This window comes from Lissotriton helveticus, chromosome 12 (assembly GCF_964261635.1).
Source record: "Lissotriton helveticus chromosome 12, aLisHel1.1, whole genome shotgun sequence".
NCBI lineage: Eukaryota > Metazoa > Chordata > Amphibia > Caudata > Salamandridae > Lissotriton > Lissotriton helveticus.
The window spans coordinates 676,883,571-676,901,145 of record NC_136073.1 but is presented as its reverse complement, the minus strand read 5'-3'; the positions used below and the strand labels follow the sequence as shown (position 1 = coordinate 676,901,145).

The window sequence follows — 17,575 nt, the reverse complement described above, 5'->3', positions numbered from 1 at the left end:
CTTTTCTATTAGGTCCTGATGAATGCCACGGACCCATGTGGGCCACTCGGCAGAAACATGTGGACCACACCCACAACGGTGAGGGGACAATAATTCTCCATTGCACCGTTCACTTGCTTTTAAATACCATATAGTTACCAGCCGCATTTAAATTAATTTGGTGACTATACTGGTGACTAGAATGTTTTTTAAATCTGACTCACTCCCTACAGGCCCCCACTTAGTTTAGAAATACATCCCTGTCATCAGGTGTATGCCCGCCCTCCACCAAACCGAGTTTCTGGGGGACGAGGACTGGTCAATGATGAAGTATGACGACACCAGGTGGTGTGTGAGACCAATGTCAGAACAGTAGCATTTTCAACAGCAATGGGACACTGATGTCTTGTCTCTATAATGCAGGTCTCGGTTGATGTGGCAAGGGAAGTGGAGGGGCTGGTGCTCTATGTGTTTGCTAAATGGAGAAAAACACACAAGTCTTTATGACATTATCGTGGTGAGCCAATCCTTAATAAAGAGTTCCATGTTTGGACCCTCCACGTTTTATGGCAGCCCAGCCATCCTTAAATTGTTGCATCTGAAACCATTTTGAGTATCCTCAGCCCTATACTTCAAGTATTAAATTCACTCAGTCATGTCCTTCACCTACTGTCACGGCATAAACTTTCAGGCATCAGTCTTGCAATTTTCATTGACATCTCTCACTTTAGCTTTCAATTTGTTTTAGAATAAATGCAGAAAGATAACATCACTGACAAAGCATTAATTTTAGTCTCCATCACCACCCTATTGTCTTGGATGACTTGTAATATTTGGCTTAAGTTGCTATCATCCACAGGAGTCTGATGTAACAGTGTCCATCTTACAGCACATTTTTAGGTGCACTAAGTCACCAGTACTAAAGTTTCAGGCCTGCTGATCCTCTGTTGGCCCATATTCCCATACCAGGAATGTAGTGCCAAGGACAAAGCAGACTTTGTGGTATAAATTATACAGGTGGTATACCAGGAAGTGATTACAGGCTATCAGGACAAAGCAATTGCAAGGCCCTAAGTTTGCTGAGATTTCTAGCGCAGGCAGGCTACGTTGCGCTAACCATAAATCTGAACTGTGAGTCCACAACAACCAAACATCAGTCTTTATATCAAAAGTTCTCAGAAGGCAGTACTTACCGACAAAGAAAGGCATGCCCTACAAGTATGATACAATACAATCATTCAACAGTGACTGTGCTAACTTGTTCTCTGCCCAGTGTGCTGTCCAGGCTCATAGAACCTGCCTTCAGAGGATAACATCCAGAGCTAATTTCCAATCTCAAAGGACTATCCTGCTGAGTCTGCCCAATCAGTAAAGGCGAGGTACACTCACTCCCAACCGGATGTCTGTTAGATCCACCTGGCAGACTGCGGCAGGTTCCCTGGGGTAAAGGGAGTGGTCTTCACCAGGGAAGGTGAGGGCCCACCAGCAAGCACATCAGCTCCACCAGAGGAAGTCCTATTCTCTGAGTAGTACAGTCGATTCCTAGGCTCGAGCAATTGAAGTCACAATGCAGGGGTGCAGAAGTCTAGCATAGGCAGCACTGCTAAAGGGATCCAGCTAGCTTTGCCTATCCAAGTTGTCAGCCTGGCAAAGCAAACGGGAACCATGAAGCTCTTCAGGGCAACAGGCTTGCACCACAACTAAGGGGCCCATGCTTCAAAACTCCAGGTGAATTCAAAGCATGCAACGCCACTTTGAAACCCCCAAAACTTGGTCTCAAGTATTTGATTGCCGGAGGATGGCCAGGTTGGGAGCGGTTAGGCCATTTGGCATCGCTCCATATTAACTGTCTTTGCCCTCTGCTCCCACTAATTTGAATTCAACAGGCGTGAATTTAATTTTAAAAAGCAGCAGAATTTAAGAAGAAAACTGTCAACATTTCACAAGATGTTTGCAAACTTGATGACAAAATGTGCTCTTACAAAGAATCTTAACATACTACAGCTTAGAGACATTTATGAGCTTTTACCAAAAATCAACCAGCTAAGAGAACTAATGTACTGTTAGCACTACTGTACTTACAGATTGTCAATTTCTACTAGGCAATTCAATCTCTGTATTGCTTCTGGCCTTAATATGTAGAGAAGCAGTAATTATTTCCCTTTAAAGGCGGTGTAGGAAATCTCTCTTTTCTGCGTGGTCATCACAAATCTTTCACCATTTACTGACCCCTATAGTTTTGCTGGCTTTAGAACTATGTGCACCTTACCCCTGCTAACCAGTGATAAAGTGGTAGTGCCCTTTTAACATGGTTGAATTAGAAAACTCCTAACTGGTATATTTAACTTGCCTGTAAGTCCCTAGTATAAAGTACAAAGTGTACCCTGGATCTGGAAGTTAAATACCACTAGTGGACTGAAACCCCTATTGTGCCATCCACTACAGTGGCAGTGCAAACATGGCTTCAGGCCTACCAGAGTGGTTTGACTATAGCAGTATAAAAACGGCATTTCAACCTGTCAAAATAAAAGCTTTTGATAGGTCAACAGCTTTTCAGGGTGGGGTTGCTTTGAGACACAAATGTTATGGCACAATGGCTCATTTATTTGACCTCTGCACTGCATATCCTATCTGGAGCGGGCAGGTTCCATCTAGAAACCTCATCAGAGTCATAAACATGGCATCAATCTCATTTCGTAGAATGTTTTCTGGGATGAATAACCATAGGAGGAAGTTGGTGATAGGATACAAGACAGGTACAGCGTAGATATTGCCTTTTTACAATAGACGCACTTGTGCGCTAGAAAATCTTCATAATTTTCTTCAAACTGGGGCTCATGTGGTTACTTTGCTCCTACAGCACATATGCAAGGCACGTTGCAATATTCGGAAGGCTATCGATTTTAAAATACAGCAGAGAGGCTATTCTACAAGTATATATTGACTTTTCTGCTAAAATATATGAAATTTAGGGGACTCCAAAGTCTGAATGCATTAATGAGTACCTTGATGATGTGATTACGGCCTCCGTGCGCGAGGAACACCAAGCCTCACAATTGGAGCCTCCATATGTGGATGAATTTAACTGGCCAGAGATGGTTCTGCAGGAAATAAGTCTCGAGGTTTCAATGGCCTAACTGACGAGTTTTATACAGCATATAAAAATGTTCTGGCACTGCAGTGGGTACTAGAATATACAGAGGGATTGGAGATTGGACAACTATAACACACCACCAAAGAGGAGATAGTAGTTACCGCTTTAAAGTCTAACAAAAAAAACAATAAATCCAATCAAATGGACCACTATCACTATTAAGTGATGACAATAAAAAACGTCATACATTTACTGCAGTAAGGATAACCCACCTGATGGATAGGCTAGTGTTGCCGCAGCAATCTGACCTATATATCATCAGCCTTATTAGACTATTACATGCAGAATTCACTGGAAGGGTGCTAGTAAGCAGCTATAATCTGGTTCCTTTCTGATTGGTAAGGGGGCACGTCAGGACTGCTCAGGGTCACCCCTGCTTTTTGCCTTGGCACTGGTGCTGCTGGGGTGTAAGTTCAGGGAACACTACTCACTTAGGGGAATTTCATGCTGCATTTGGTGGTGGAGAGAGATCAGGTCAAGTCGGAAAGCCAATGTCTGTCTTGTGTATCAAGCTGTCTAGGCCAACCTACTTAATCCAGAAGGTAATAGGAACACACTGGGGGCTATGTAACAGAACTGCGGACAGTGGACCACTCCTGTCCCAAGCACCAATCCTAATATCACCAATATAATTTGTGTTGCTGATTTCTAAAGTACTGGCGTGCAATTTTCAAATGCCCCCTGTCCCCAAGGGCATATCCAAAAAGTTGGAAATAATCTATATTTTTTATAAATGAAAAAGCACCGCTGCAAAGTTAAATGTCCAATAGTTCGTCGAAGAGTATTAACTCGTTAGGCCGCTCACATTCATACAGACGCTGAATCGTAAGCAATGATGAAAAGATATATGGAATTCAATGTTCCTTTAATAGTCCATACAAACACCAGCCAACGCGTTTCGTTCCGTTACCAGAACTTCTTCAGGGCTAAATAATTTTCAAGACGCTGGGTGTTTCTGATCCGAAATCCTCATCCATAAGTGTATATATATTTCCTGGGTTTGGATTACCTCGCTATGTTAGACTCATCTTAATGGTCCTATTCCATTAGGAGAACATATATGTCCGATATTATGCCAGGTATTAACCTTTTCAATATGTGCAGAGTCTCTATCTTCAATTAAGAATGTCTCTCCTTAGCTCAATATTCAATTTCAAAGATAATATCGATTTATGGTAGTTGCCCGTATGGTCAATAAACCATCCTCGATGGTAGCGTCTCGGATCTCCGGCGTCAGTAACAGTCCAACTAAGGATAGCACTGGGGGCTATGAACAGTGAGCTGGGTGGCCAGATATGCCTCACTGTATTCATCGGCCTTGTCAATTCAATTCAAAACAGCTTTATTCGGTTGGGACATACAACCATAAAAGCACAAATTATAACACATGACAGTTAAAATTAATAAATATAGGCATACATGTTAAAAGGACATACAATTACTATTTTCCATTATACATCGCACATTGCATCGGTTCTCTTAATCTAAACAATTAACACATAACAGCTTTACATAGTTAGTGTTAAGAGTAACACTGGAACTTCACAAAGTGCAGTTTAAAGTGCATAGATTATAACTTAACTCCAGATAGAGCCTGATAGACGACCTGCTGGAAAGTCTATAACATATCCATTGCCAGCCTCAAAATCCCCCCAGAAGTAATACCTCCTGGGTCCCCCCGGAATCCCCATAACCATCGTCACCATCCCGACCCTGGGCACCCCTGATTCATACTCCCGGCACCCCCCATTACCAGTCCTCCATTACCACCCCCACTCAAAAAAGAAATACTCATTGTAGTACATTATTCCAGAGCCGGACTCCCCGCCCCATAAGTAACCCAATGTCTACTCATCCAGTAGTCCATCTACCGTGCCAGGGGTAACCGTTGGCAGTCGTTGATCGTCCGATACAGAGGACTCCACCTCCGATTGGCCCTTGTCACTGCCAAGTTCTGACGCCTCCAGTGAGGTCTTCTGCAGTTCTCCGGAGATCGCAGACACCACTTCCAGAGCCCCCTTACGCTCTATGGCCGTCTGCGAGATCGAGAGTCACCAGCCAACTCCTGTGCCTCTGCTTCCTGGCCATCCTTTCCCGCTCTATACGATTCCAGCCATTCCCAGGCTTCTCCGGCGTGTCATGAAAGTGGGCCTTTCCGTCAAGTACTATGCGCAACTTGGCTGGGAAGAAAAGAGAATACTGAATCCCTTCTGTGCGTAGTTCCTTGTTCACCGCCTGGAAGGGCATGCGGCGCCGCTGCGTGTTGAATGAGTAATCTGGGAAAAGAGTAACCTTACTGTTGCCCACCTGGAATGGGCCATCGCTACGGGCCCTCCGAAGAAGCAAGTCGCAATCCCGAAAGTGTAGTAGCTGCGCCACCACTGGTCGAGGAGGGCGTCCTTGCAGCGGCGGCCTAGTCGGGACTCGGTGCGCCCGCTCCAAGGTGTAGAAGCTCGACAGTCCCTCAGGGGCAACAACAGTTTGGAGCCAATTTTCTAAATAGGCTACCATGTCCGATCCTTAAATTTTCTCTGGCAGACCCACCACGCGGATGTTGTTGCATCTATTCCTGCCTTCTGCATCTTCCGCCCATCGCTCCAGCACCGTGAGACGATCCAGGATGCCCGCCAGCGATGCGGTTAATGCGGTCTGTGCAGGGCCCATATCCTCAAGTGTTGTTTCGGATTGCTTCACCCGGTCAGCAAGTTTAGAGTGGTCAGCCCGCAGCAGACCCAGTCCCGTTGCAACCTGCGCAATGTCCTGCTGGAGAGCAGCTCGAGTATCCGTTATGGACGACAAGATTTTGTCGAGTTGCAGTTGAATCCCTGAGTCCTGTGGCATTCCCTGCTCACCTCGAGTCTCCTGAGGCGGTGAGTCGGCGTACGATGGGGGTGGATCCCCTTCTTTCCGTCCTCGAGGCTTGCCCATGGCTGTAGCTTGTGTCGCACTCCAATCCTGCGTTGCGGTGCCCCCTCGCCTCCCGATCTGTTCTACAGGGCCGCACCTCCCTCACTCCTCATAGTCCACAATGGCCTCTTCCCACCAGAGCCATGCTACTCGGGAAGCGTCCCCATCTCTAGGAGCTGTATAGCCAGGGCGATACTTGGTCTTGCAGAGTCCACCATGTAGGGTGCCAGTCACCTTCAGCTCGCCGCCTCTCCCACCAGGCCCCTCACTCAGTTCCCAAGGCGGTTCCGAGTCGTCTCAATCCTATATCAAAGGGCAAACCCAGGTCCGCCGCCCATCGCCGCAATCTTGCACTCGCTCAGTGGCTCCAGGTTCATCCTGTGGGCCTGCTATAGCATCCCTATGGTCACGCCTCAGGACGTCCCGCACTCACCCACATGCCGCCAAGCCACCACCTGTATCTCCACCCTGTCTCTCCTGGTGAGGAGGGCTCAATCAGTACTGGCCCGGGCCCCTCATGCCCGCTCATTGCGGTATCCCCTCTGACCTCCAGTGCTCACCAAGGCCAATTTGACCCAAATGTGCAGATCGTTTCAGCGAGTGGAGGCAGAAAATCCCCAAATCCGACCAGCTTCTTGTTCGCGGTCAAGCCCCCAGTTGTGGGACCCCCCGCAGGGACCAGCCACTACACGCCGTCCTCTGTTCTAGGAGGGGGGGAGCCTTCTTCCTGTCCGCAGGCTGAGCGTGTCTCCCGACCAGCTCCGGCATCCTTCTGGGCCCTCCGCAACCCCGGGAGGCCAGCCCAATGGCTCGGAGCGTCCCATGTCCTCCGTGACCGCGGCAACTGCTCACCTCTGTCCCAGGAGCTATATCGCTCTGCAACGATCCCGCAATCGTCCTCGGGGGCACAGCGCTCTCCTCCTCAGCGCCTCTCCGATCGCAGCTCCTCGCCCCCAGTAATAGGCGCCAGCGCTAGCTTCAGTCGGAGGGTGCGACAGCGACCGGCACCATCTTGGGTTCTTCGGTGTTCGGCTTCCTCTCACTGGGCCACCGCGATCTGTTCGAGCCGGGTTTTCGGGCAATTAACAACGCCCCTCCGATCCAGGTCGCCCCCTGCTCATGTGGCTCCGTTTGGGGGACCGGGGGACGCCGGGATCAGGCGAACTTCGGGGGATCGGGCGCCGAGCTCAGTGCTCAAGGTGCAAAATCTAAAGTGAGAGGTGCATGATCAATAAAACTTCCCTAAACATAATGGGGGGTAAAATTGGAGTTAGAACAGCATACTCTTTCTAGCCTTAATTGCACTGAATGTGGCAGTATAAAAACAAATATCAGGTTCTTTGAGTGCAAAAAGTAGGGTCATAGCATCATTAATGGTATTAGTTTCATACTTCTTTAACAAAGGTTTAAGATAGGCAATCCTAAAAGACAAAAAACAGGTCACAAAAACAAAAAGTGCAACGTGCTCTGATTTATAATCCCATCACAGGGACAAGGGGAAACGGGGTACTGATTCATCATAGGGAACGCAACCAGGTGATGCACAAGCCCTAGCCTCAATCTTGTAAGTACATAACGATGGGAAGATCTTGTAACGAGTAAAAGATAGGCTTAAAAACCCATCGTATCTATGTATAGATGGTAAAACTGTTAAGTGGTTTGTTCCCTTATTGTTCCCCTCCTACATACATTCTTATGAGACAGGAAAGTGCTCTTTAACTCCTGTTTTGACATAGCTGAAGTTTCATTACGCATTCCCAAAATAGATTGATAAAAAATGTCCCCGTGAGTTTTAGTTAAATAGTTAAGCCAGGGTATCTTTAAGTAATTTTCCAGGCGTAGGCAATCATTTATAATGGACTTGGTAAAATAGTCTCCTCTTTTAGCCATATCGATCTCCATAACTGAAGTGGTCTCAAGGCTATTAAATCCCTCAGATAGTTAAGACCAACCTCACAATGGATAAGTTTGGAGGAGGCTGAAGCCGGAAGGCAGAAAAGCTTTTTTTAAAAAGGAGTTCTCTTCCACCTGTATATTGTGACCAGATTCGGGACCCCAAAGCCTAGCCCCATGAAGTGCAACAGATGTACATCTCGCTTTATAAATCTCAATCATATCTTTAAAACGGCAGTCCCCCAGGTTGGTAGCAAATATAAAAACAGCGTATATGCTCTTCCTCAGTTTAGCCTGAACCTGAGATGTTTCATAATTCCATTTCCCATCTGAAGAAAAGGAAATACCCAAATAACAAAAATTATCCACATTTTGTATTTTGTTACCCTCGATAAAGAAAGGGCATCATTCACAGTTACTCTGGTTGCATCATAGGGATGACCAGGATGTGGTGTTGATTAATTTCTATAATAATATATTTGATTCTACCCGTCATAGCATAGTTTTAGAATTTAAACTGGAATTAGATAGAATGGCTATTTGGGAAAGTATCTACCCGAATATTGTTTGGCTCGGTGATTTTAATGTTAATATTTGTCCCTTGTCGATGACAAAAATGTGTGGGTGTCAAAACGAAGAGGGTAATGATTATTTACACTTTCCTCATACTACCTATGGTAATACCCTGAACGCAGTACTGACAGAATTTGATTTGGATATTCTGCAATGTGCTAAGGATGGGAGTGGACAGGAGATTCCAACTTGTACAGGAAGGGCTGCACATAGTTGTATTGACCATGTTATAGTCTCTGTTAACTTTGCAAACCTATGTTCTACCCCTGCAGGTTGTTGATTTGTCAATGAGTGACCATAATTCAATTATAATGTGCATGTATATATGGGGGCGTAAGACTGTTGAAACATGTACAGTTATGAATAACATCACTCCGTCTCGCCCCAATGGTATAAGAATAAAATGGAGTGACGCAAACTCCTGTGAAATGTAAAAAAAATAGTACAGGTGTGTGGCAACGAAATTGACAGTTTATTAGTTGGGACCGAACTACATAAAATACTGTCCAATTTTCTTAATATCAATGCATGCATTCTAAACTATTGTCCATGACGTCATTCAGGAAACAAATACAGGCCAGGGGTTGGTTTGACCACTCTTGTACTATCTCTCTAAACTGCCTGAAAATAGCACTTACGAATAAACCAAGGGACAGAACAGCAGTCCACGCACTCAGAGTAGAATATAATCTTAACCTAAAATGAAGGAAGAAGGAGCTTCAACAAGAGGCGTGGGACAACCTTGCACTCGCTGCTGAAACCTCAAATAATAAGCTTTTCTGGGATACAGTGAATTCTAAATTGCTTAAAATTGAATCTGTCCCAGAACTTTAAACTTAGGTAAGTTGTGAGGAACGGGTGGCCTATTTTTCCAGTATTTTTAATCCCAGCAGTACATCCTCAGTAGATTCAAATATTCAACACTACTGGCCTATTATCCCGCTTGATATAACCCTGAATGAAGTCCTGATAGGTATAGGAAATAGTAAAGGGGGGAAAGCACCAGGGGCTGATGGTGTACCCATTGATGTATACAAATCCATACCGGAATTGTGGGGACCCATACTAACTAGAGTTTTTAATGCCGCTGTAACGGAGGGTTGTCAGTCTTCATGGGGAGAATCTGTTATCATTCCCATCTACAAAACAGGTGACAAATCTGAAGCAAAAAAAACTACCGTCCGATCTCCATACTCGACTCCTCAGTAAAAATTATGAGCAGAGTCTTATTGTTAAGACTGGAGGAGTGGGTTTTGGATAATGATATTATGGCACAGGTACAATATGGTTTTAGAAAAGGGTTAGGTACGTTGGAACAGTGTATTAATTTGGAGCTTTTAATTGGAAAATATACTTAGTCAAACAGGGTCGGCTTTTTTTAGGTTTCGTGGATTTAAGTAGTGCATTTGATTTGGTAGATCATGGAGTTTTATGGCCGGTTTTACTTAACCTCGGGGCCCCAAAACCTATTATTTATTTCCTGGCCAGGTTTTACGAAAATTTATCAACCAAAGTTCGCTATGGCCAGAAGGGTGAATGTTCCCCTAATTTTAATGTAAAATGCGGTATCTGTCAAGGCTGTGTTCTAGCCTCCCTAGGTTTTACTTTGTTTATTAATGAGGTTGATGCTACACTTAAGATGATACAGGCGGACTCCCGAATAGTGGAGGGCAAGGAAGTGCCGGTCCTGCTTTACGCGGACGATGGAGTACTTTTATCAAGAACATGGGTAAGCCTCCAGAGGTTAATAGATGGGTTTGCAGCTTTTATTAATAAGAGGAAGTTGCTGATAAACAGAAACTTTTACAATGGAATGTGGCCCGAAAATTAAAAATTAAATGCCATCGGCCTTGTGATTTTTTTTTAATACCTTCTCCTGCAATGCAGGCAAAGAGTTCAAGGAGATGTTGATATGCAGGCAACTGACACAAATAGGCTATGTAAACTGGAAAGGGAATTCTAGTCAGTCTCTGGAACACTATAAAGAAGTACAGCACACCACTGTGCTGGCTGTTTTGCAAACTCCAGGCTGCGTAAACCTGCCTTGCCTGCATGCTCTACATTCGCAATGGAACCTCCTGGTTTTGAACCCCATTACAAAAAAACAAAAACGAATTGAGAACAAATTGTTGGGTATCTACATTGCATGCTATGTTGACAAATACCTGGATGAAAAGGGTGCATCCAACCAGGGTGAGTTGTGAAACCGACTATGGCATTCAAACTGAAGATAAGACAGGATGGGCCTGCTCTCCCAATACCTTCCTGAGTCTATCTAAGTAGTGGTCCTCCCATGGCATGTCGCGTTGCAGTTAACCAAATGAGAAAATAACTCAACACTGTTTATTTCACTTTGGAAAGAGCAAGGACTCCTAAATGTGTCGTGATTTGAGGGTCAGAATAGGCATCACCTATCTGTGGGACGGATGGCAGAGATCTATGAAATCTTTTCAGCAACTGCAATCCCAATTTGCACTCTCCACCGCTCATTTTCACAAGTACATACAGTTGAGACATATACACTCCTAGCATCCAGAGAAAATTGTACGTCTCCAGAATATAACCCGCTTGAAGCTAAACTCCTTATGGGTGGGTTGGAAAAAGGGGGCGGGCATCTAGGAATTCCACATGGCATGCAGCTATGGACTGGTGTACTAAGGTGAAAGCACTTATCTACCTAGTCAGATCCTGCACAAGTAAACACCAAAAAATTGGGTCTCTGGTGGTGACATTTTGGGCTAATTAACAGGCACTGCAGTGGCTGACGGGATAGTAGGTATTATTGTTCCCCCTAATCTGGGGTAACCTATGGTGTTGTTTTATCAGGACATTTCTGTTCTTTGGTGTACCTGCTTTCTATAAATACATTTGGAAAAGAAAAAAAGACATAGTGCTACTGCTGCATGTGAACTAAAATGATTGTTATGAATTACCAGTACAAACTGCTTCATTTAAATATCTAGATCGCATTTAATATACCCCAGTGTAGCTCTACAAAAGAAACCTCACATTAAGCTCCACAACTCTTAGATGAGAACTGATTGGTGTAAGTCATAGCTAAACTACTGCAAACATCACTGACTGCACTGTTAGGATATGTAGTAGAACATTCAAGATGGATAATGACACTTTTACTATTACTTGATAAGTGCCAGCTGGCCATGGCCGTTGTGGGTGTTTGAGTATGGGGTCTGAATAGTACATGCATGGATTGTATAGATGTTTAGCTCACTTTTGTGCTGCACATGTCCTCATGGTCTTTGTGTCTCTATTATACAAATTAGTGAGAACTTAAAAATCTTGCTTAGGTGGAAATACTCTTCCACCTAGTGAGCTGGACACAGGCTGATATCAATAGGAGGAACGTGGAGCACAGCCAAAATGCTTTCTTTAAAGTGGCAAATAATGTAACCGAGGTAAGATCATACTGATGTCAATCGAGCGACCTATGCAGCCTGTCATGTCCAGACTAGCTTTGAATACGTACTTAACTGCATCCGGTCCATCAAGGATTGTTTGTCCGAATACATTCATGAATTTCTTGGAAATGGTGGGTAAAATCTCAGTGGCGAGACCTGCGAAGACATCTATACAGAGGCAGAGTGTGGTTCAGAGTCCAAGAAACCAGCAGGGACCTGAACCTTTGGTAAAAAATTACTGCTGGTTGCTCTGTAGGTGAGGGTATAGTCGTAATGAGCGTTAGTGAAATTATTGACTACAAAGATATACTGGATATGAATGGACCTATAGACAACAGTGTAGCAAAATTTGCCATCATCATTGCCTGTTCCATAAACGTAACGTTGTTGACATCCATATCTATGGTGATGTCATAATAAGAGTTGTTAACAGGATGGTCATATCAACAATGAAAGGATCCTCGGCAGATGTATTGTCAATAAGGTTGCTCTTGAAAGAGTGGACACTTGAATTGCTGTCAAACAAGCTGTCAACAAGGCCTTGGTTGACACAGGTGCCGACAATGATTTCTTAAGTGACAAGGGTGTCTTCATTGACTGAGTAGGCTGCATCTTACTTGCTGATGGAGCAGGAGAAGTTATTAACAAAGAACTGTTCGGAGTGGCCAAAACTGACCAATCATTAGTTTCACAGATCTTAGTTTTGAACAAAGTTTTGTCACCTATGCCAGAGGTTGGTCCTTAGTATGAGAAGCAGAGGGCATGTTGGAGGTTTGCTTGAAAGCAATCTTTGGAGATGACAGAATCCTCATAGCAGAAGCAGACTCCAGAGCCAAGAATTGACCTTTTCCATCCTGAAAAGTCCTTGAGCTGAAAGTCTTACAAATTGAACATTCTCTAGCAGAATGCCCATACCTGTGGAGATAAAGTACACATTTTGTATGTAGCTCATCAACATATACTTTCCTGGCTTCCCCGGGTGCCAACTGAGTTTAAATAAGCTTTTAATTCCTTGAAGGAGCATCTGCTATAACTGTAGAAGTATCTCTGGGTATGTAGCCCAACCATGAAAAGAAGTTTGAGACTTACCTTCGGTATTAGGGGGTTGAGAAGAAAAGTTAACACGTGACAAAAAAATGAATTTTTAGAGTAATACAACTTCCAGAGAAGATTCCAAACCATTCACCAGATGTGCGATAGAAAGAAATTGCAGCTATGTTTATCCATCTGATTGGCAGTTTGTAGTTTTTTCACTGTTGTTTGAGTGTATATGTACACTGCTGCGTTAACAATCTCAGGATTTTCAGCATGATATCGGGGAATAATTTAAGCATGACAAAGTATGAAAGATCCAATGCTGGAGAATCAGGTTTCTTGAACTGCCAAAGCAACATTTAAAGGGTCTGAACTCCAGAACCACCAGCAACAAGGTGCTGGGATCCAAATACAAAAAACACAGGAAAACAAAGGTCAATAGAAACATCCTATTAGAAAGTCATGACGGAAGCTATATATCTCTTTTCAAGCATTCCCAGGGTATTTTGAGTTGATAAGGACATATCAAGCTGACCCTGGTCATCAAATCCACTATCGATCTCCAATACACAGACCAAGACTAGAGTGTTGCTATACAGGAAGATAAGTTTGTAAGAAAAACATGGAGAGAAATAAAAAGGTGGCTGCAAAGACCCACTCCTGGGGTTATAACCATAGTTGGATGGAAGACCCGACTTGGATGAATCCTCATCTTTAATGGTCTCCTGGCTTTCTCTCTGTTAAATACAGAAAAGACTCTGCTACGGGAAGGTACAATCAAAACCTTCCTTGGCCTTTATCAGACAGTAAAAGGGTACACATTATGTAAGACTGTACCTGTGATAGGAGAAACTAGTTTCAATTATATCATCTGTTATCTCAACTTTGTTTGTAGAACTTTCAAGCATTTTGGGATATTTTAATTATAAATTAAAAAGTTGGTGACTAAGTTTTAATTGCACTTCTTGCTCTTGAATAAAATCCTAACACTTGGAACTGCTAGAGGCAGCTCAGTGAAACATTACGCTACTGGTGTTATGGGTGTCAGCGGGCTTGGGTGATTGTGTGAGTTGAAAACTATCTTGGAGATTCACTCAGTGTAACAATGTTCGGCAGCTCAGAAAAGATAACAATTCAGAATGAGTCTTCAATCTACACCAACCACAACAAACAAACCACTTCATTTTCCACCTCATGACATTACCTAATATAGCACTATTAAGAGCAGCACACACAGGCTCTCTTTGGATTGGGTCCAACTGCTGTCCGACCGGGCAGTTCCAAGGATCTGAATATGCCAGTAGGCTGAAAGCATCCTAAAAAAAAAAAAAAGACAAAAGGAAACAGAGAAAAAAAAAGAATGACCGTTAGTTCACACACAGAACCAATCAAACACAGAAGAACCAATACCAGAACGGTGGATTATGCAGAACTGCTTTAGTGTAAAAGTACCTTTTTGAGGATTGACCTGGGGGAGAACTAGTCTGCTCACATGTGAAAGACATTACTGTTGACTTGCTAAGAGGGACCCTTACCATATCCCATATGTCCATAATTACTCAATCGAGGAAGTAAATTATCAACCCCCACATGAACACTATAAGAAGGTCCATTTGTGTCAGAGAGAGGGGAAGGCATGTAAGCACAGTCCTCCTTGCCTGTTGCATGCTTGAATTTACTAAGATTGGTGGAGTCATCAAAACAATTTTGGTCTCTTGACCCACACAAGGCCTAGAATAAGTATATAATACTTTAAGAAAACCAGAAGATGTATAGATTGGTGAGAAGGAATTAAGCTACCTCATTAAGTAAAGAACACTGGTAGTGAAACCTATCTTGTGGTAAATAAATACAGTCACAAAATAACTCATTCACAATCAACCTTTTGGCAGAATGTTTTGCAAACAATATATTTACCTGGAAATAACTGGAAATAACGCTTGATAACTGTTTTAAAGGACATGATTCCCACACTGGAAAACTGCAAGGACTACAACGGAAGGGCTTACAGAGCACATGTGCATTGTAAGTAATATCTGCAGCAGGGAGTCTGCTTAGCTTTCTCTGGCCAAGAATTCACTGGTCGGACATCCACAAACTAATTGCTTCACTACAGATAATAGTATTAAATAACTAATCACGCTGAATGGATGGTGTGTTAATCCAATTTTAGTAATTTTTATAAGACATTTTTGGTTACAGTTTCACATCTTATAATGTCTTGGTCACTACTGGTAGTTTCTTGTGCTGCCCTATTTTATTGTGGTTGAATACGTTCTATACTATTTACGTGGGTGGAAAAAACACCCAACGCCCACCTTTTTTGAGTAATCCCCCTCTGATTAATTTCTTCAGCAATAATGAACTCTGCCCCATTCTCCTCAAGCTACCCCTCTGCAATGATTCATCATTCAAAACCTGCCTCACCCACAGTGCTGCTGCTATACAACACTGCATATCAACCTCTGGAGGTGCTTCCCAGCCTGTGTTATGTCTTTAAATACATATTAAGGAAGAAACAACATCTAAATATAAAAGGTGTATAATTGTAGTAGAAATTACTTAAAACTCTGTTCTATGTAGTACTTATTTGTCTGTGTAATATCATTTTGGTGAACTTAGTACCAAACTAATGTTCAGCAAATTATCACTTGTACATGTTAATTTAATTTTGGGACTGATCACTGGGACATTTTGTTGCACTCCAATAAAAATTCTGTGGTCTCTCCAACAACTGGAGTGTCAGGAAAGTAAACTTTGAGACAGAGAGTGACGCCATAAACTGTACTGCCTCTTCTCAGAAAGCAGACCCTTCTTGGCTTCCTTTGTTTCTTTTGGGAAAGACAGGTTACAGAAATTCGGTTACTTGGAGCAGTCAGAGAATAACTTAGCTTAGAATGGGATACATATGTTAGCTAGCAGGATATTACAAAGGAAAGCCATGGCTGCACCCAGCTTGTGCGTGCAATATGCCCTGGGGGTTGGCTACAGAATTGTGAGCTGTGCTTAAGCATAATGAGTTTGGATGGACTTCACAATCCATATATATATATATATATACACCAGGGTTAGAGAAGGGGTGAACATCATCAGCCTTTGCAAAGGCCACAAAGAGCGGATTTGTTTTATTGAAGGACTTGGTTTTGTCTGTATAGTACATGAATGCTCTTTTAACGTCTAGAGTGGAAGACCTTATCGGCTACAGAGTCTGGTTAAATAAAGGAAACTGGCAGCTAATGGGCTAAGGTAAGACAAGCTTGGGTGGAAATTTGGGCATAGTCTTGAGGACCACCCTGTCCTTGTGGACCGGAATGAAAAAGTCCAGGATTGCCAGGGCTTTAAGTTCGCTAATAAAACTGGGCAATGTTGTCGCTTTTTAGAAAGCAAGCTTCTTTAACAGAAACTGAAAGCTACAGGAATGTAGGGGGATCGAAGGGTAGACCCATGAGGCGTGTGAACACTATTTCCTATGTGGGCAGGTGTTCTAAGAGGATTCGCTCTTGAGCTCCATACATGAAGGCAATCACCAGAGGGAGTTTGAAGAGGGGCGAATGTTCCATATTTTGCATATATGCTGCAAGTTAAAGTTTATTTGTTTGATTAATTAAAATCTTACAAAAATGCTTTTAAAATATCACCAGAGTATAAAAACTTTAAAACACGATGTACATAATTATTCTGTTATCGAATAATTTGTAGAATTAAAAAAATATATTTTCTTCAAGTTTTTTTTACCAATTACAGATAATTTTGTTTACAAATGCAGAATTCATACATACATCATTCGAGTTTAGGCATGCCATTGACGCTTGTCTACATGTCCTTACTCCACGAGCATTAAATAGTCTCTTAAGGATAATTTTCCTTTCAGGTTCTATTGCTGGACAAAGTCATAGTATATATATATATATATATATATATATATATATATATATATATATAGTATATGCTGCAACTGCGCCCAAGTGTAAGTATATGGAGGTGTAGGCTAGGAATGCCTTTTTGTTAGAGTTAGCAAAGGCTATCCTGTACCAAGACCTTAAAGGGGTCTATATGTTTGTATATTTAGAAGTGGACAAAGGTTTTACACGTGACCGCATAGCATGTCTGCGTGGTCGGTTTTCTGGCCTCACGCAGTATAAGCATATACTCCTCTGGGAGGGGGAGAGCGTCAAACTCAAGGACTTCCGGTGTCAAATTGCTAAGTTGAAATAATGAGGTTTGGTTGCCTGAGTTGACCCGGATGTTGAGTGAGAAGGTATACCCTCAGCAAAAGCTTCTTTCTGGGGCTGATGGACATCTGCAGCAGCATGGAGTACCGGAAATGCCTGGCCAGGGTTGGCGTCAACAGAATGAGTATCCTGTGCAATTGTCACATTTTCCTGAACATTTATTGGATGAGAGGAGAAAAGGTGTAGGCAAGTATCAATGATCAATTTATCCATAGTGCACTGCCCATGGGTTGTTTTGGTATTTTGCGTTTGCAGGAGTGGCAAAGAGGTCGATGGTCAGAGAGCCCCACAGCTGAAAGTACCTTTTGAGGACCTGTGGATGGAGTGCCCCCTCATGGACCTGTTAATGCATCCGCAAACTCAGTGTGCACACCGGCATGTGA

The 17,575-nt window shown here is 43.2% G+C and overlaps 1 protein-coding gene across 1 annotated transcript in view; it reads right to left on the bottom strand.

Annotated features, from left to right (window-relative positions):
• The window catches only part of RANBP10 (RAN binding protein 10), a 542,287-nt gene that overhangs the window by 16,166 nt on the left and 508,546 nt on the right, over window positions 1-17,575 (bottom strand). The window contains exon 13 of the mRNA XM_078669990.1: window positions 14,165-14,276. Within this exon, the coding sequence (XP_078526116.1) occupies window positions 14,165-14,276 (112 nt within the window). The remainder of the gene's footprint in view (window positions 1-14,164; window positions 14,277-17,575) is intronic.